At 41.4% G+C, this 20286-nt stretch overlaps 1 protein-coding gene across 1 annotated transcript; it reads left to right on the plus strand.

Moving 5' to 3' along the window:
* Nucleotides 1-2357: 2357 nt before the first annotated feature.
* Nucleotides 2358-4261, plus strand: LOC149811453 (F-box protein At1g67340-like). The gene is made up of 3 exons (XM_089993918.1): nucleotides 2358-2766; nucleotides 2902-3064; nucleotides 3193-4261. The coding sequence occupies exons 1-3, from the start codon at nucleotides 2525-2527 to the stop codon at nucleotides 3994-3996; spliced, it is 1209 nt and encodes a 402-aa protein (XP_089850044.1). The 5' UTR covers nucleotides 2358-2524; the 3' UTR covers nucleotides 3997-4261.
* The last annotated feature ends 16025 nt before the right edge of the window (nucleotides 4262-20286 follow it).

A 20286-nucleotide genomic window follows, 5' to 3' on the forward strand; every position in this document is an offset into this window, starting at 1 on the left:
CGATGGCAGCCTGATCGATGGTCGACCATCGTTGAGACCGAAGATAGGAAAAGCTCCTTCTGCGTCTCTGATGACAGCAAACTTCATCGGCACAACGATAAACCTTGATGAGACATAGGACATCACCGGCGAGACAGTGAGCTCCGGCGAGCATCTTATCAGAAAACCCCTTTCCAACAAAAAGAGTTCTATGTCGGCAGCTACCACAAAAAACTCAAAAAACCCTATCGACATCGTGTAATCGGGTGTCGACCCGACCCGTGTTAACTGTGTCGTGTCGGGTTACCTATTTAATAAACGGATCGTGTTCGTGTTTGCCACATCCGACCCGTTTAATAAACGGGTCGTGTTCGGGTTGAGGTATTCCGACCCGCCAACCCGACCAGATTGCCACCCCTAATCATGACAACGGTTTTCCCACGTAAATATAAAGAAAAATAAAGAGAGAGGACGCTCTTGGTGTGAACCCCTAAATAGGGATGGCAGTGGGGCGGGGCGGGGCGGGGGACAAGGTTTCCACCCCCGCCCCGCCTCAAAATTTTATCCTCCACCCCCGCCCCGCCTCCGCGGCGGGGATGGATTTTATCCTCCACCCCCGCCTTCATCCCCGTTTCATGTCCTCCACCCCCGCCCCGTCCCCGTCCCCGTCCCCGCCCCATCCCCGTCCCCGCCCCGCCCCCGCCCCGTCCCCGTCCCGACCCCGCCCCCGTCCCCGACCCCGCGGGATGAGCGTGCTCGTCACCGGCGCCGCTGGCTTTGTCGGCACCCACGTCTCGCTCGCCCTCCGGAAGCGCGGTGACGGTGTCGTCGGCCTCGACAACTTCAACGACTACTACGACCCCTCGCTCAAGAAGGCCCGCCGTCGAATCCTCGGCGACCACGGCGTCTTCGTCATCGCCGGCGACATCAACGACGCCCGGCTCCTGGCCAAGCTCTTCGACCTCGTCGCCTTCACCCACGTGATGCACCTCGCCGCCCAGGCCGGAGTCCGGTACGCTATCGAGAACCCGGCGTCCTACGTGCACAGTAACGTCGCCCGGCTCCAGGGTTAGGAAATTAGGGAAGGGAGTTAGGGTTAGTAAACAGTTCATCTGAGTTGGGGGCGGGGATGGGGCGGGGCCGGGACGGGGATGGGCCGGGGGCGGGGCGGGGCGGGGCGGGGATGGGCCGGGGCGGGGCCGGGGCGGGGATGGGGCGGGGCGGGGCGGGGGAACGTGCCAGTCCATCCCCGCCTCCACCCCCGGACGGGGATGGATTTTAACCTTCATCCCCGCCTCCATCCCCGTTTCATACCCTTCATCCCCGATCCAAACGGGGCGAGGCGGGGCGGGGCCCCGCTTTCCCCCGGTCCACTGCCATCCCTACCCCTAAATAAAGAAATGGAGAATGTCAAAAACATAATTACCTCGTTGTCCCAGACTCTACATCAGATGCGTGCTTTAAAAGATCGCCTCTCGTCTACCGCTCGTGAGTTGCTCGGATTAGAGGTGTCAATGGGTCAGGTTTGGTTCAGACCCAGGTGAAATCAGAGACTTGGATCAGATTTTCAAGTATGGTATTAAGTTCGGACTCGGGTTTATTCGGGTCACTATAACAAAAACCATACCCAGACCCAAGAAAAACTACATGAACCAAACCCGCTAAAATCATATTTTTTTTTATCATTTTTACATTGAAAAATTGCAGGTTTTAATCGAAACTTGGGTCCGGTCTGGGTCTGGTATAAAATTTCACAAACCATATTCTGGTCCATCTATTAATTAAACGTTTGGGTTCTGACCAGGTCTTAATCAGGTCTTTGTATTGGTTTTGGTTCGGGTCGGGTCCGAGTAATCCAAGCCCGTTGACACCCGTAGCACGGATGGGTGTAAAGTTGGGCTGGCACTCAACGGGAAATTAAAAGAACCCCAAATGCGGGTCAGACGTTGACCGCATGCGGTTTAGGTTCATCCGCGAACAAACCCCTATTTCATTCCCGCTTAACCATCAAAAGTAACTGAAGTTAGTTGCCTAAACCATAAACTTAACCACCCAACAAATGCATGCGCTAGAGAGAGAAAGAGACGTTTCTTTTTCCAGGAACTGACTCGAGAGGAAGGCCAGGGTCTTAGAGTGAGAAAGAACCGGATTTTCGGAGAGAGAAAGGAAGACCATTTTAGAGAGAGAAAAAGATGGGATGGGAGGGAGGGAGCGTGCAGACAAGAAGAAGAAGAAAGGATTGCTAGTAAAATAAGTAACCGTGGGTGGCGGTCAACCCCATTTGACCGGGGTGAAAAAGAAGAGAGAGAGAAGGACGATACTTATTTTCTTTATATCCGACTATATTTGTCTGAGAGAGAGAGAGAGGGTTTTTATGATTTTTTTTATTTGGGGTGACGCTGAGGCTGAGCGTTGGTGTTGTTGTTGGGGGGGTGTGAGGGAGCTTCTCTCTCTCTTTCTTTGTGATATAGACTATAGAGAGCGATTTGGATTAAAGAATTTGGTTGGTGTTTGGCTTTCTTTTGGTTGGGGGACGGGGGAAGGGATGCAGACGAGAAGGGGGATGTGTTACCCAAGTGTGAGGTCAGTAAATGAAAGGAAAGAGGAGAAGAGGAAGAGGGTAGGCAGGAGCCAAGTTTTCCGGAGGAAGCGCCGGAGAACGGTGTCGGATGATGCCGGAAGGGAGGATTTCTTCGATCAACTTCCCGACGATCTCGTCCTCTGCATCCTCTCCAAGCTGAGCTCCCAAGCGTCGTCGCCGGCGGATTTCGTCAGCGTTATGTCGACGTGCGCCCTCGATTTTTGCATAAAAAATTGGATTTTTTCGTTCAATTTATTTCCTTTCTCGTGCTTTCTTTCTGCCTTTGAGGGTTGTTGTCGTTGCGAGTATTGAGTGATTTGATGGGGGGTTTTCAATTTCAGGTGTAGGAGATTGAAAGGGTTGGGGATGCATCCGCTGGTCTTGGCGAGGGCTTCGCCGGGAGTTATGGCCGTGAGGGCGTCGAGATGGTCGGAATCCGCTCACGGGTTCCTGAGGAGGTGCGCCGACGCCGGCAACGTCGAGGCCTGCTTCACTCTCGGCATGGTTAGTGGGCGATTCCCTTGTCGAAATTACTCTCTCTCTCTCTCTCTCTCTCTCTCTCTCTCTCTCTCTCTCTCTCTCTCTCTGCTTCTGATTCTGAGCGACTTTAGTGCTCTTTTGGTTTCGGATAGATACGGTTCTACTGCTTCGGGAATCGCGGGAGCGGGGCGTCGCTCATGGCGAAGGCCGCAATCTCGTCGCACGCGCCGGCGCTCTACTCGCTGGCCGTGATCCAATTCAACGGCAGCGGCGGCACCAAGAACGACAAGGACCTCCGGGCCGGGGTGGCCCTCTGCGCCCGCGCCGCCTCCCTCGGCCACATCGACGCCCTCCGTGAGTTCGGCCACTGCCTCCAGGACGGCTACGGCGTCCGCCAGAACGTCGCCGAGGGCCGCCGCTTCCTCGTCCAGGCCAACGCCCGCGAGCTCGCCTCCGTCCTCTTCGCCTCGTCCTGCGGCCACCGCCTCCCCCTCGGCCCGAGGCGCGACCCGGCGAGGTTCCGCCCCTGGCTCGTCGGCCTCATCGAGAGCCGGTGGCAGTCGGCGGGCTGCCCCCTCCTGAGCGACTTCGGGTGCAACGTCCCGCCGCCCGATCCGCACCCGGTGAACCGGTTCCTGATCGATTGGTTTGCCGTCTGTCCGCCGGAGGGCGGGCTCCGGCTGTGCTCGCATGCGAGCTGCAGCAAGCCGGAGACGAGGAAGCACGAGTTCAGGCGGTGCTCCGTCTGCGGGAACGTGAACTACTGCTCGCGCGCCTGCCAAGCGCTCGATTGGAAGGTTCGGCACAAGCACGAGTGCACCCCCATCGATCGATACCACGAGCAGGACGAAGATGGTGACGAGGAAGACGAAGATGGTGAGGACGACGATGACGATGGCGAAGAAGAAGAGGCAGAGGAAGGAGATGGGGAGGAGGAGGAAGGTAGCGGATGCTGATGGAGATTGACGGTTCCATCTGAGAGAGAGAGAGAGAGAGGTGGGTGGGTGGCACGATTACAGACGATTGTACAGTTTCTTTTTCTTTTTTGGTTTCCTCTTCCCCACCCTTTTTTCTGCTCTTTTAGTTCGGAGTCCTTGTACTAAGGGTAGACCTTTATTATGTGTTTCATTGTGATTCAAGCCAAACAAGTTTTTTGCCAACATTTTTAGATATATTTGTAAAAATTGTGTTATTTAAACTTCAATTTTAGTATCTCCAAAATTACTATGATTTTCTAGGATCTTATTTCAAGGAGTGCGTGATTGACTTCTTTTCTTAATAGGAAATCGAAGTTTCCGTACTATATAAATAAAAATATCACCATAGAGTGACAAAAGAAAGAAGATGAATTTGTTTTCTTTTGCAAATGTTTTTTCTTTTCTTGTTTAGTGTGTTGCAGTGGTGGTGTCGAGGGATTGAGGTTCAGATTGGTGATAGCTAGTCTCTTCTAGATTCAAAAGGCTTTTTTTTCTTCTCTTTTTCGTGATTCTTTTCTTGACGATGTGATCGTCTCAAGAGATGGCTGTCCAGGGAGACAAATGAGAGTGAGTGGTGGCTTGTAGGGATTTTAAGTTTCCACTCTAATGGTGGTCATAGTTTTAATTTCAGAGAGAGAGAGAGAGAGATTCTTCTGCATTTCTTTTAGTTGATATAGCCAAACAGGGCTGTAATCAGCTTTGAAGATGGGTGAAGTTGGTTCTTTTAGATTATATATATAACCAACAGAGCCCTAATGAGCTTTGAAGATGGGTGAAGTTGGTTCTTTTAGATGATATATATAACCAACAGTCAACAGAGCCCTAATCAGCTTTGAAGATGGGTGAGGTTGGTTCATCTGTTGCAAGCCTTGTAAGGTAAAAAAAATTTGTTGTATTTGTATTTTTTGAGGTCCGCTTTGTGGTTAATATTAGGGTTTAGGGTTGGGTAAGAGGCAATAGAAAAATGGGTTTTCTTTTTGTGTCATTTTGGACAAATTAAAATCCAAAGAAATGCAGAAGCATGGTGAATTTAATACTCAAAACTAAAAAGTGGGGAATCGAGGGGAAACGGCTTTCTGATGCTCCAAAAGCAGTGGGGATGAGAATGAGAATATGTGGGAGTTTGATTGAATCTGGGCCGTCGATTTCCCAAAAGAGAAGATCTCATTCCTTCTCAGCACTGGACACCGTATGTCATCGTATATACGGTGGTTACCGACACTCCCTTTCTCGTGTGCATACGGTCGATACACTTTCAAATTTACTGACTTTTCTGCTTGTAGTGGGCCCTCCTTCTTGAGGGCCTGGATGCGTATGGGATAAGACTACCATCTGCACCGTCCATTCTTGGAATAGACGGAGGAGATGATAAAGTCCTAATCATGTGGGGGCCGTGCAGATCTTGGTGGGACCTGCAAATCAAGTTGGGACCATGCCATTCATTCTTTGAATAGACCAAATGGATATCTCCAAAGAAAAAACATGCACATGAAGTTACGTCTACTTGGTAACCCTAGAAAACAGGATGGAAATGGACGGTGAACCTCATATCTACCGTCCCTTCCGGAAATGGACGTAGAAGATTGAGCTAGAAGATGTGTTCCATGTATGGTGGTGCATATGATTCTTCCCTTTTTCTTTTTTGTTGTTTCATTCATTCAATAATCAAAGTGGCAATCAACCATGCATACTTGAGATGACCCGACTGACGCGGCCAAGAAAATGGCTGCAAAACTATATTCAAACGAATGGTTGATTGCAACCATAGTCACAAATATTGAACATATTTTAAAAGTCTTGTAATATTGTGGTGAGATTTAAAAAACCAATATAATCCTTAAAAAGCATGATATTTTCAAAAATATTAGCTATTTGTCATCTTATTTACACGATATTTATATGTTTTCTTATATTTTAATGTCTTGATTATGTTTTTATATATTTTCTTAAATATTCTTAAAATTTAGACCCCAATTGTTTTGGGATGAAGGCCATTCTTAAAATTTAGACATTCCCTTATTTCTCAAGATATTTTGGAGAAAACAATTTTTTTAATTTATTATGATAATTTCCTTTTTTTTAATGACGAGGAACCCTCACTAAGAATTGGGTCACTTAATTAATAGGTCTGCCCCCTTGCAACGTAAACCCCAAGGTGGGGTCACCGACACCCAAGCCTTTATAGAGCCCACCAGTTAAAGGTAGCCTCACATCCGATCAGAGTCGAACCTTAGACAAAGGGGTTAGCACTATCACCTGAGGCCCGCTGCCACTCGGGCGACCGGCAGGGGGTGTATTTTGCAGTGAAAATCTCGATACAATATTTGTGAACATGATAATTACAGCACTGCAGTATAGATGGACGGTGGTTCCTGTATGAACTTCGGTTGATTTATGGTGCTGTTGTTCTAGACAAGCCGGACAGTAAAAATTGACAGCACAACCATATTCTTCATGAGAAAATGGCCCTTCATGGACCACGTTACGATGGTACATGTAAAGAGAAAAATGTATGGAACTCCAACATGCATGATGTGCATATCATGCATTAACTCCACCAAATAGGGCTTACATCACGTGCATGGCTTGATTGAACGATGCTAAAGATATCATTTTTTGCATGACCACCGCCCCGCAGGGTGGTTGTAAGGATGCTAGCTGACATGAATGCACTGGATCAAACCTCACTGGCAGATGGTGTGTTCGTAGCTTTAATAGGTGGGACACATAAGGCAAGGAGCATTTTTGCATGAGACTTTGCATGATGTATGTGCATGGATGCATGAATGAAATCGTACACCCTAAGATGCATATCATTGCAAGATAAGTTAAGTGGAATCCGGGCACGTGAAGGCAAAGCACTGCATGGTGGATGCACATATCCTTGTGTGCAACCACCTTTTTCTGCAATTCACAGTCACTCAATTTAAAGATTTGGCAGAAGCTAGCGAAAGAGGACGGCTCTGTAGACAAATGTAGGACATTTTTAGATTCTTGTAACTTATGTGTCAGAAAATGCAACTATATATATTCAGAGAGAAATGAAAACCTAAATGAAAACCCTCTCAAACCTTCTCAATCGAATATTTTTGATATCTTTTTTCAAAATTCTGACCGGACAGATGTGTTCAGCATGATTGACTTACTACAAATCGACACTTGGATCATGAATTTTGGACAAAAAAATGGTATTTGGAGCCTCAAAAAATTATGAAAAATTATTCACAGTTGATTTTGAAACTTATAAAAAACCTATCCATGCATCTGAATCAAATGCTCCAATAACTGATAACTATAAAAACAAGCATATAGATCACATCTGTACCGTTGAAATTTTGAAAAAACTACCAAAAATCTAATAAAACATCCATTGAAGAAGTTTGAGAGGGTTTTTCACTGCCGAAGTTTTCATTTTTATATATATATATATATATATATATATATATATATATATATATATATATATATATATATATATATATATATATATATATATATATATATATATATATAATCCAACAAAGAAAGGTCCAAAATCCATAACTAATGATTTTGGCTCCACCACTTGGCTCAGTCCAACGCGGCAATTGTCATCGCCAATGGCCACCGGCTTCGTTGTGCATCCGGCATATGCCACCCCCACACACTCCACCTGCAGGCTCATACAGCACCGCAGCTGGCTTCTGCCACTCCACCACCACCACCACCACCACCACCACCGAGGGTTTCCTTGAGGTCAGATTGTCTATGTTTTCATCTCACCTCACTATAACTTTTTGCTTGGAACGAGCTTACGAACTGGGCCGAACCAAGCTCAGTATAACTCGGCATGATGAGCTGGTTCAGGCTCGGGTCAAGCTCGAGCTGAGGCTGAGCATTCAGGTATTTGGGCTTGGCTCGTGTGGATCCATATCTATCTCACCCCCAACCAACGGTGGTTCCGTGAGGGAGCACGCAATGCTTGTGTGCCCCGATTTTCCAACCCCTCGACATCCGTCGTCTCTGTGGGGACCGATTTTCCCACCGTGTGGTTGCTGCCATGCAATTTGCTAAAAGTCATAAGAACCCGTACGCCCCCTCACATGGCTCATGGGCCTTTGCTTGTCCTCGAAATTGAAGCAAGCTGCATCTTTTTCTTTGCTTTCTTTCAGTGGGACCCAACTCTAGTTTGGCTTGGTGGTGGTGTTAAATGGTAGGACCCACAACAGGATTAGAGAACACGATGCCCCCCAAGGGGGTCCGGTCCACCCACATGGTAAATCGGTTTCACTCATCCCCTATCTCATCCGTAGGGATGCAAACTGATCGGATCCGGATCAGCTAAATACTTAAGAAATTAAGTCCGATTTGAATTGGATCGAAACAGCCAAAAATTGTAAAAGCGCCATACTGGATCTGGTCTGTTTGCATCTCTAGTCGCCCCCATCATCATGCATGCCCATTTGAAATCTTATTGATGCAAGTTGTTTTGATCAAATCCGATCCTGTAAATAAATTCAGTATGGTCAATTTAATAGGAATCGTCTTTTAGATAGCAGTTTTTTAATGAAAAACATGGTTTTTGTTAAATCACAATTTTTCGTGTTTTTTTTTCAGTCGTTGATTTTTGAATCACCAAAATATCCTCAAATTCCAGCAATTCATTCAAGTGTCGATCTCCACCAAAAATGGACAATGTATATTACATTTGGAATTGGATTTGATCAAAACAATTTGCATCAATGAAATCCCAAAGAGGGGTATAATGGTAGGGATGACTTTGGGAATGAGTGAAACTGAATTGCCCACACATGGTCTTAGTCTTCTACCAGAGAGTAGGGATGGCAGTGGGGCGGGGCGGGGCCTTCATCCTCGTTTCATGTCCTCCATCCCCAGTTCAAACGAGGATGAGGCGGGGCGGGGCGGGGATATTGCGGGGAAAAGTGGTCGGGGCGGGGATGAGGCGGGGACGGGGCGGGGCGGGGAAAAGTGCATGTCCATCCCCGCCTCTACCCCCGGACGGGGATGGATTTTAACCTTCGTCCCTGCCTCCATCCCTGTTTCATACCCTTCATCCCCGGTCCAAACGGGGCGAGGCGGGGCGGGGCCCCGCTTTCCCCCGGTCCACTGCCATCCCTACCAGAGAGTGCAGCCCTTGGGTTGCCGCCTCCTTTGGTATTAAGTTTTGCATTCAAACCCAAACCCGAATCCGAATAAAAACCAGACCCTAGTGTAAATACTGGGTTTTAAGCTAGTCAGTTCCGGGTTTGGTTTTATCTTTTTTTCATTCAAATTCGAATCCCACTCCGAACCCGATTAAGTTGGTACAGATAATATTTGAGTTTTGATGAAAATCTAATAATAAACCGTTCAGGTTTTTCTTTCATTAATCATAACATTTAAAGTTTAGGTTAAACTGGTATCAATTTGAAAATTCATTTGTAATGAGGAAATTTTTTCGGGAGAAAAATTTCTTGGTGTTAATAAATTGTGAAGCAATCACATGGACATGCCATTTTCCGTCCCAATTTTAAAGGACACAACACGACACTTAGACACCTGAGTGACGCGCATGAACAAACATTTTAATAATTCTTATTAGTTTTTAATAATATTAAAAAAAATGTTTTTATTTGCTCGAAAACAATAAAATTATGTTTTCATCAATTGAAAATTAAAAAGTCCATTCCGTCGTGTTATTTTTCAAAAAATTCACGAACTAGCTAGCGTCTCGCACAATCATATCGAGTCACGGTTCCTGTCCTTGTCCTTGGGACAGTTATGAACCCACAAATTTACGACCAGTTTTGCTTATTGGACCGGACCAGCCCACACCGGTCCAAACTCCAAATGTTCTTTTCAAAATCCATGACTCTACGTAAACTATACATCATACATGCATACAATCACTTTGTGGCCGAGCTCTCGGATATGGTCCGGTTCGGTTCTTCAAAATGATTATAGAAGGTTAATGGTTTGGGCGTAATGGGCTAAGTCGAGTCCATGGAACGCAAGTTTTCCATTTTCTTCCCTTTTGTTTCTCAGTTTGTGTTGCTTATATGAAACTTGGTTATCATGTCCAGAGTCAACCATACAGCCCTTTAATCTTCTGTGTTTTTTGATAATCCACACAGCTCTTTAATCTAAACCAGATCTGATAGAACGCTATATGTCCAAGGGCTGGATCTAGCTCTTGGTTTAAACTGCATGTTATTTTATATAATATACATTCAGATGGTTCAGATTCGCTCTATCTCTGAACTAGGGTTAGATATTGGGCTATCGATCCTGGTCTGGATGTATATGTCTGAGGTCCAGAACACCAATCATGTCAAGACCCGAGCTAAAACCCGAATATGTAAAGCCCCAAATCGATCATACCCAATACCTTTAGTCTGTATGGGTCTACTTTTTTTCAACCATACCCAGACTCAAGCCTGACCCAAATAAAAAAGAGTCTATTAAAGACCCAACCTGATATGTATCTGAACGCATCAACCCATATGGGTCCACAATTTTTAGTTGTACCCAAAGTCGAATCCGAACTCCAAATAGATTGGGTCGGGTTTGGGACTTAATTTTAGACATGATTCAGAATAGGGTCTGATAAGACCCAACCCGAAATGGGCTTGGTGACACCCTTAATTGTACAATTAGGCACCTCCCACTAAAAGCCCGATCTGACTCTTATCGGGTTCTGGCTAGACCCAGTTTTATCAGATTGGGTTTCCGGTGGGTCAGGTTGGGCCTCCCTGCTTGGACCCAGCATGTTTACTAGTTGGGCTAGGTCGAGCTTGAGTATAAAATGGCAAGAAAAGTGTTGGGAATTAGGTCACCATTTTATATGATAAAATATTGTGGTATTTTCAAAATCTCGTGATAGAACATGCGATTTTATTGCCTATTATTTGATAAAAAAAAACAGGTGATTTTATTTTCTATATTTTCTATTTTTATTTTTATTTTTCTTACAAGTACGTGTTCTTATTAACATGAAGACTTTCAATTTCTCACTAGAATTTGGTTGCCATCAATTTGCCATTTTATGTTGGCCTAGAGGCCATTTTGAAGGAGGTTTCAGTTTCTCATTGGAATTTGGCAATTAATGAGATTCATTTGGTATAATTTACAAGAAAAACCTATATACTTGACCCGTTTCCAAGGGATCTATTGCTAGGCGGGATTGGATCATGTCCAGATCTAGAACTCTACCGTTGTTTTGAGTCAGTCTGGATCTAGATTCAGATTTGAACCGGCTCATGGAGGGTCAAATCCAGTATTTGGTGCCATAAAATTTTAAACTTAAAATACAATAATTTTTTTAAAGTATTAATTTCAATACATAATGATGCAATGGGTTTACCAATGGTTATGCTCCAACCATGCCAAATACAAAACAGTTCGCCTAAGCACAAGCATAAGCATGTCTTATCCTCTTAGTATCAGATTTAGTTTGTAACCACAAAAAACAAACCAAAAACTTCTTTTATAAGCAGCAGAAACATCATTTTACTATTGAAAAAAATCTTAATGAGTTACAGTTATTCAAACACATTACCATTCATCAATTAAAGCATTTATCAAATAAATAAATATTTATACAATCAATCTTAAATTTACTAATCAATTAATTTAAAACAAAATTCTTCATATTCAAATTATTGGTTCAAATGGCACTCCCAGAGCATCCCACAACCGCTCCAACTTGTTCACTCATTACTTGTATTTGTATAACATCAACATATTGCATGCATTAACATAAATATAATAAATGCATATTTTCAAAGGTAAACATACTCAATTAATGCATTGTTTCTCTTATTTAAAATCTCTATCGAGTACTCGAGGGCATACTACATACACAGACGATAACACTTACGTGTTTATTATGCTATGTATTTTAGATTTCATGAGTGACTGACTGGTCAAATCCCACTAGGAGCGGTTCATGACCGAGAGAAACTTCTCAGCGACAACAAACAACATCGATCCTACAAACTCTATATAATATTGAGACATACCACTTAGGTCACACGGTAAGCTCGATCTCCTAACTCTAAGGACTTGAGATCAAGTAAGATGTCATTGCTCTCAAAACAAAATGTTTACGTAGTATTGTACCACCTACCCTCTCTAAGGTAGACCAATGATCACTTGTAACATACACCCTCAAGGTGTACCAAGGCCTATGATATCCAGTAACATACACCTCGAAAGTGTACCTCAAATTCATGGATTTATCCGATAATATGAAATGTACCTAAAACCACAAAAAAGGTTATCTTTATTAAAGTCATAGGTCATTACAATTTATTCATAATTTCAAGCACTTTTAACACCTTATGGGTTCTCAACAACCCATTGCTCACACTCCTTACAACACAATATATCACATAGCCTTATACATACATTTGTGCACACATGGCACCACATTAGTTTCTTAAACTATACATCATTAATCAGCATGTGCATGTATGTCTCTTCATGTCTTACCATACATCCATATAAGCATATGAAACATCATAAACTTTTGCTCTTATAGCATTGATCGATTCCTTGAACCGAGAGCTCATTCGAGAGTGTTCACATGTGCAACTCATGTATTATATAGCACATATCAACATCAATTTCTATCATTATGCATGTCATAATATAATATCATAAACACATGTTTCATATTATATCATAATGTTGAACATCACTCTCATTCAAGCATGTAAACAAATCATGCAGTCTATTTAGCCTTGTAATTGAAAATTTCAGCATTTGCATAACCACATGTCCATAATAGAATATGCACCCATATAACATCAATAGAACCACACACTATTCTGAAACAAGTAGTGTGTCAATATGATTTAGTTCGGAAATCAATTCATGTCTAATTGATCCATTAATTGTACCATGACATAAACACAAACAAGAGTTCCAATTCGGAATTGCATGGAGAGAATTTATCAATCGGTATAAATTTTGTCACGGGTAAATCTAAATTTTTTTCAATAGGTGCACAAGTGTATTAGTTATCTACAGCTGAAACCTCAATCCAATCTCATTCTGAAACATGGATAAATAAATCTTTCATTAAAATTGGTTTTTTGTTCAACATACATATCCGGTTTGACTTAATTAAAGAACCATCAACCAACAAATTTACGAAATGAATAAAATTCTATAAATTTTACTATAAATAGATGGGTATGTCTGAAAAAATCTTCAAAGAAATCAGGTCTAAACTTTATTTTATCTGCAAATTAAAATTCATACACTACAACTTATTACTAATCTTGGATAGACTATATTTCAGGAATTTTAAGTTTTTGAAACTAATTTTTGTTATTTTAATTCATAGAACGTAATGAATCTATGCACCAATTTTTTACCGTGTCTTCTTCAATATATAAACTAACACTGATCAAAAATTTGGTCATAAATAAAGAGAAAATTGAGAGAAATAAAATCATCAACATTGTGCAACATTACAAAATTTCTGTCAGGATAAAAATTCTGTTCTAACTTGCAGAGGTCGTATTTCTCAATCTGACATCAAACGAACCTTTTTTCTTTACTTTCTCTATGTGTTTAAAACATTCCTTTAAATTTTAAGAATTTTTGAATTCACAATTTTGGAGAACCAGTAAATTCTTTCAGACTGGTCAAAATAGAAATTACAGAATAACATGTTTTTCAATAAATACTTAACTAATTATATGTTTTTGATAAAGTAAATATCATAAATGCATGGATTTCATTGTTTTATTCAATTTAAATATATCGTACACATGCATATACACACCCTAACATGCTGCAATCACAGAGATCTCATTCGATCATGTTATGATTCACACATCAAATCCATCGTTTCTACGTTAGAAACTTCATTTTTATCAAAAATAATTTCCTAAAAATGATTTCGAGTTTATAAAAACCTCCAATGAGATTTCTAAACTGTCAACCATGTTCAAACAATGTATAATCATGTTCAGCATGCTAAATTACAGAAACATAACAACAATGATGGATCTACATCTGAAAATACACACAAAACCTATTTCCAATATGTTTTCCTAAAAACGGCTTTCCTAAAATAAATTTTGGTCAATCAAAACCCCTAATACACAAAACATTCCAAATCCAAAGTAAATGACAACAACTTTATGCTAAGTTATTATGCAAAAATAAAAAAATTAACCAGAAATTTTTCAAAAACCAAATGGTAATTGCAGCATTATCATTCTTTAATAAATAAAATATTTTAATTACTTAGTTTATTGTGGCACATTGAAAAATGGAGTTTCAATGTTTCCTTTCTCATTCAAATGTCTAAGATTGTTGTTGGCTAAGCAGTGGATTCCAACTTCCAACAAGGATACATGCTCGCCTATATAAATATTGCCTATATGCCCTTAAAACTAGTGTTCAAGACGTCCTGTGATTCTTGGATTTCCTCATTTTCCTGGGATAGCAAATCGCAATCATACCATTTCTCCAGTTTAGTGAAACATGAGAAAGTACAGGCTGTGATTGTGACTCTGATCTGTGATAGCTGCTTCTGTGAATCTTCAGACTTTTTGTCTTAAAACTCACCTTGTGACCAACAATCACAGCTTTTGGATTTTCAATTATGATTGCTCATCCCACCTTTGTCCAAATTAATTGAGCTATAAGCCAAGAATATTAGAGATCTCATCTGCATGTGTAAATTATGGTGATGCTTGCCAATCGAAGCCGGTGACCAATTATCGCAGAGTTCATATCACTGTTGAGACCTATTAAGCCTCAAGCTGAGCCACAAATTGAAGCTTCGGTAATTACATTTACTTTGATTCACTTGTGTGTAGATTAGCTATCCTAAAATATTTAGAAATACATAATCCCCTTAACTATCTTTTGTATTTTATGAGGATCTGTTTGGGAATTGGTAGCTAGGACGGAATTCAAGCCTTTGGTAAAAATTTGGTCAGACTACATTGGTGGTGGTTGTTTGGGAGAGTGTAGTTGAGGAGGTAGTTTATGCATTTGGAAAAAGAATTGAGACCGTCTCCTCATTGTAATTGTACTAAAAATTGGATTTCGCAGCTGCCACTTGCTAGAGCCTAGAGGTAATAGCGGCCAAATTCAGGAATTTGCAGCTTTCACTTTTTTCAAATGCATAAACTCCCTGCTACTATCTCATTAACCCCTACAACATATTTAGGTGACCTCATCTACATGACATATTTAGGTGACTCTGGACCAAACCCTATAGGGTCTGGGTATGGTGACAAATAATAAGACCCGATTAAGACCAGAATCCGGACTCGAAGGTCTGATTAATACATGGACCTGGGTATAGTTTGTGAAACTTTATACCAGACCCCGACTCGACCCGAGTCCCAATCTTGTAATTTTTCAATGTAAAAAATGATAAAAAAAATATTATTTTAGCAAGTATGGTCTGGGTCTGATTTATGTAGTTCTTATCGGATCTGGGTATGGTTTCTCTTATAGTAGACCTGATTTGACTGAGATCTGGACCCGATACCATACACAAAAATCTGATCCAAGTCTGGTTTCACCTGGGTCCGAACCAAACCCGACCTGTGAAAACCCCCAATAATAAGTAATAGGAAATGTGATTTTTTTTTCAGCCGCATCCTAAACAGATCATAAAAAATAAAGCTACCACAACATTATATCCAAGAAGCAATAGCCCTGGAAACTCCTAGATGAATGAAATTTAAGAATGGGGCATTGGAGTACAGTGGTGTCAGAAGCAATAACCCTGGAAACTCTTAGATTAATGCAATTTAAGAATGGAGCATTGGAGTACAGGGATGTCAATGGATCGGATTTTCCATTTAATTGGATTTGGTGAGCCAAAACAATATCAGATTATAATCATATGCAGGCATGGTTTTGATTATGCGAATGAAATCATCGAGAGTTATTATCTGTTTACTCTTTGAGTTTATGTTTGCAATTATCACCGGGATTATTCAAATGTTTGAGCTGGGTTTAGACCTCTCTCTTTTCATTCCTGCATGCATTCTTATCGTCGGAATTCCTGGGTTGGCCCCAGTTTGCTAGTCAATTGGATCAGAACAAGCGTCCTGAATTTGTGTCTCGAATACGGACAGAAAAAGAATGTCAATTGAATTGCAAATCTATGACGCATTTGACTAAACTTCAAGACTAGATGTGAAAAGTTGCAAGTTTGAGCTTTGGTAGCTGGCGTTATGCAAACTTGATTCTGCTGGATGAATCCACTTGAGATTTGGTGTTTCTTGTTTTCTGCATTAATGCCTGTGTTCATGTGCTTTGGACAACATCTCTAACTATTTCATCTTCTATGTACCAAATTTTGTCTTTGTAATGCGTGTTTGTATATATATATATATATATATATATATATATATATATATATATATATATACATTTGAGCAACAACTACCGCCGCAGATACTCTTCCAGATGGTCTTGCACGCGAGCTTCCAGATGCTGATGATTTTCATCATCCATCAGCAACATCAGCGGCAGTCCCCATCTCATTTGATCTTGAAGATCTTCAAAAGCAACTGGATGCTCTTAATGCCAGCTGACTTCACCTCCAATCCTGATGTTGTACAGTAGCTGATTTTTTGCTTGGAATTGTATTAATTAATTGTCCGTCATGCAATTTCGAATATCAATTAGTAACTATATAACGATAGCTAATAGCAACAGCAACAACTACCACCGCAGATACTCTTCCAGATGGTCTTGCACACGAGCTTCCAGATGCTGATGATTTTCATCATCCATCAGCAACATCAGCGGCAGTCCCCGTCTCATTTGATCTTGAAGATCTTCAAAAGCAACTGGATGCTCTTAATGCCAGCTGACTTCACTTCCAATCCTGATGTTGTACAGTAGCTGATTTTTTGCTTGGAATTGTATTAATTAATTGTCTGTCATGCAATTTCGAATATCAATTAGTAACTATATAACGATAGCTAATAGCAACAGCAACAACTACCACCGCAGATACTCTTCCAGATGGTCTTGCACGCGAGCTTCCAGATGCTGATGATTTTCATCATCCATCAGCAACATCAGCGGCAGTCCCCATCTCATTTGATCTTGAAGATCTTCAAAAGCAATTGGATCCTCTTAATGCCAGCTGACTTCACCTCCAATCCTGATGTTGTACAGTAGCTGATTTTTTGCTTGGAATTGTATTAATTAATTGTCCCTCATGCAATTTTGAATATCAATTCGTAACTATATAACGATAGCTAATAGCAATAGCAACAACTACCACCGCAGATACTCTTCCAGATGGTCTTGCACGCGAGCTTCCAGATGCTAATGATTTTCATCATCCATCAGCAACATCAGCGGCAGTCCCCATCTCATTTGATCTTGAAGATCTTCAAAAGCAACTGGATGCTCTTAATGCCAGTTGACTTCACCTCCAATCCTGATGTTGTACAGTAGCCGATTTTTTGCTTGGAATTGTATTAATTAATTGTTCGTCATGCAATTTCGAATATCAATTAGTAACTATATAACGATAGCTAATAGCAACAACAACAACTACCACCGCAGATACTCTTCCAGATGGTCTTGCACGCGAGCTTCCAGATGCTGATGATTTTCATCATCCATCAGCAACATCAGCGGCAGTCCCCGTCTCATTTGATCTTGAAGATCTTCAAAAGCAACTGGATGCTCTTAATGCCAGCTGACTTCACCTCCAATCCTGTTGTTGTACAGTAGCTGATTTTTTGCTTGAAATTGTATTAATTAATTGTCCGTCATGCAATTTCGAATATCAATTAGTAACTATATAACGATAGCTAATAGCAACAGCAAGATAGAAAGGTTTGTGTGAGATGACTTTCATTTATGTATAATGGTGACTATTTTTTAAGTCAGAGAAATAGAGTGCAACGCTTTGGATTATCTGATGACTTGGAGGTCTCTTTAAGAAACGGATGCTGGGAAAAGTTCAACGTGGTGTGCTAAAGACAGTGAGATAGCCATCCCATAAATGGTGTTTATGGTTATTGACATTCATATAGGTTGGGAAAAATTGGCTTTCCCACAAGTGTGAATGGATGGAGGCAATACAAGGATGACAGTGGAAGAAAATACAAAAAAAATAAAAACCAATAGCGGAAACAAAAACACACAAAGATTTACGTGGTTCCCTCAAGAAGAGGTATGTCCACAGTGACCGATAGGTCAGTACCTTCCACTATCTTCAAACGAAGATTACAAAGTGGTCAAAAGGCATACGCCTTACAAACACACAAAGGTGTAACGAAATGAACAAAGAGGATATACCTCACTGAAGAATAAAGAACGAACGATCTGAAGAACCAGTTTCACAAGGTTGTCCTGAAAGAAGTGCAGCAACACTTCTTGCTTTGTTTTCTCTACACCCTTTTGGTGCCCTAAAAGATTTTTTCTTTCTCTTCTACCTTTTTCTTTTGCTCTGTTGCGCTACTCTGATCTCTCTCTCATTCATCCCTTAAATAGAGGACGAGACCCGCATTAAATGTGAAAGACTAAACGTCTTGCACCACTTACAATGCGCCTAAAGCGCTTTATCACAAATCGCTATCCAGCGATACTACAAATCGCTATCAAGTGATACCACAAATCGTCATCCAGCGATACCACAAATCGCTATCCAGTGATACCACAAATCGTCATCGGCAAATCGCTAAACCTCAAACTCTGAACAACTGAATTGTCATTCAGCTGAGAGGACTTCTATAAATCACTATCCAACGAATACTCCAAATCGTCCTCGAGAAGTTCAAGCATCATGCTTGGAATTCTGCAGCGATACAAAATGTGCAACAAACCAATGAAACCTACAAAGAAGGGAAACCCAACAATTCTCCCCCTTCCCGACTTATATGGAAGCTTCTTCCATTCATGCTAGGAATCGACACTTCTCATGTTTGTCCTTGGGCAATGACTTGGTCAGCATATCTGATGTATTGTCATCAGTATGAACTTTCTTCAGTTGCAGTAATTTTTCATTCAAGACATCTCGAATCGAGTGGCATCGAACATCGATATGTTTTTATCTTGAATTAAACGAGAAATTCTTACTCAAATGAATTGCACTTTGGCTATCACAGTGAAGAACATACTCTTCTTGCTTCAAGCTCAACTTTTGTAAGAATTTCTTCACCCACAACAATTCCTTATTGTCTTCTGTAATGGCGATGAACTCAGCTTCTGTAGTGGAGAGAGCTACATATCTCTGTAATTTTGACTGCCATGCAACTGCTCCCCCTGCAAAAGTAATCAAATACCCAAAAGTAGACTTTTTACTGTCTACATCACTAGCCATGTCAGAATTTATGAACTCATCAAGAATAGGTTCACCCTTTCTAAAGCACAGACTCAACTTCAAAGTGCTATGAAGATACCTCAGAATCCATTTCACTATTGCCTAGTGTTCCTTTCCTGGATTTGACAGAAATTGATTAACAACTCCAACAGCAAAAGCTATGTCTGGTTGAGTACAGACCATAGCATACATCAAAGAACCTACTGTCAAAGCATAGAAAATTTTTTGCATCTCGATTTCTTCTTCATCATTTATAGGACATTGACTTGAGCTAAGTTTGAAATGACCTGCAAGTGGACAATTAACAGGCTTTGCTTTGTCCATGTTGAACCTCTCAAGAACCTTTCTGATATACTTCTCTTAAGATAACCAGGTTAGCCCATGTGATCTATCACAAACGATTCTCATCTCAAGAATCTGCTTTGCTGGACCTAAATCTTTCATGGCAAAGGTCTCACTCAGCTCTAACTTTAGCTTGCTTATCCTGCTGATATATTGGCCCACAATCAGCATATCATCCACATAAAGCAAGAGAATGGTAAAATTACCATCTGAAAATTTCTTCACAAACACACAATGGTCTGTAGAGGTTCTTGAATATTTATGCTCAGTCATAAAAGAATCAAATTTTTTGTACCACTGCCTCGGTTTTTGTTTCAATCCATATAAGTTCTTCTTCAGCTTGTAGATTATGTGCTTTTTACCCTTGTCAATGAAGCCCTCAGGTTGCTCCATATAAATTTCTTCTTCCAAGTCACCATGCAGAAATGCAGTTTTCACATCAAGCTGCTCAACTTCTAAGTTCATGCTTGCAGCTATACCGAGCACAGTTCGAATGAAGGACATCTTCACAACTGGTGAGAAGATCTCATCAAAGTCAACTCCCTTTTTTTAAGCAAAACCCTTCACGATAAGTCGTGCCTTGAATTTGGGTTGAGAATCATTCTCATCAGTCT

This window comes from Nuphar pumila, chromosome 17 (genome assembly GCF_984573655.1).
Source record: "Nuphar pumila chromosome 17, dmNupPumi1.hap1.1, whole genome shotgun sequence".
Lineage (NCBI taxonomy): Eukaryota > Viridiplantae > Streptophyta > Magnoliopsida > Nymphaeales > Nymphaeaceae > Nuphar > Nuphar pumila.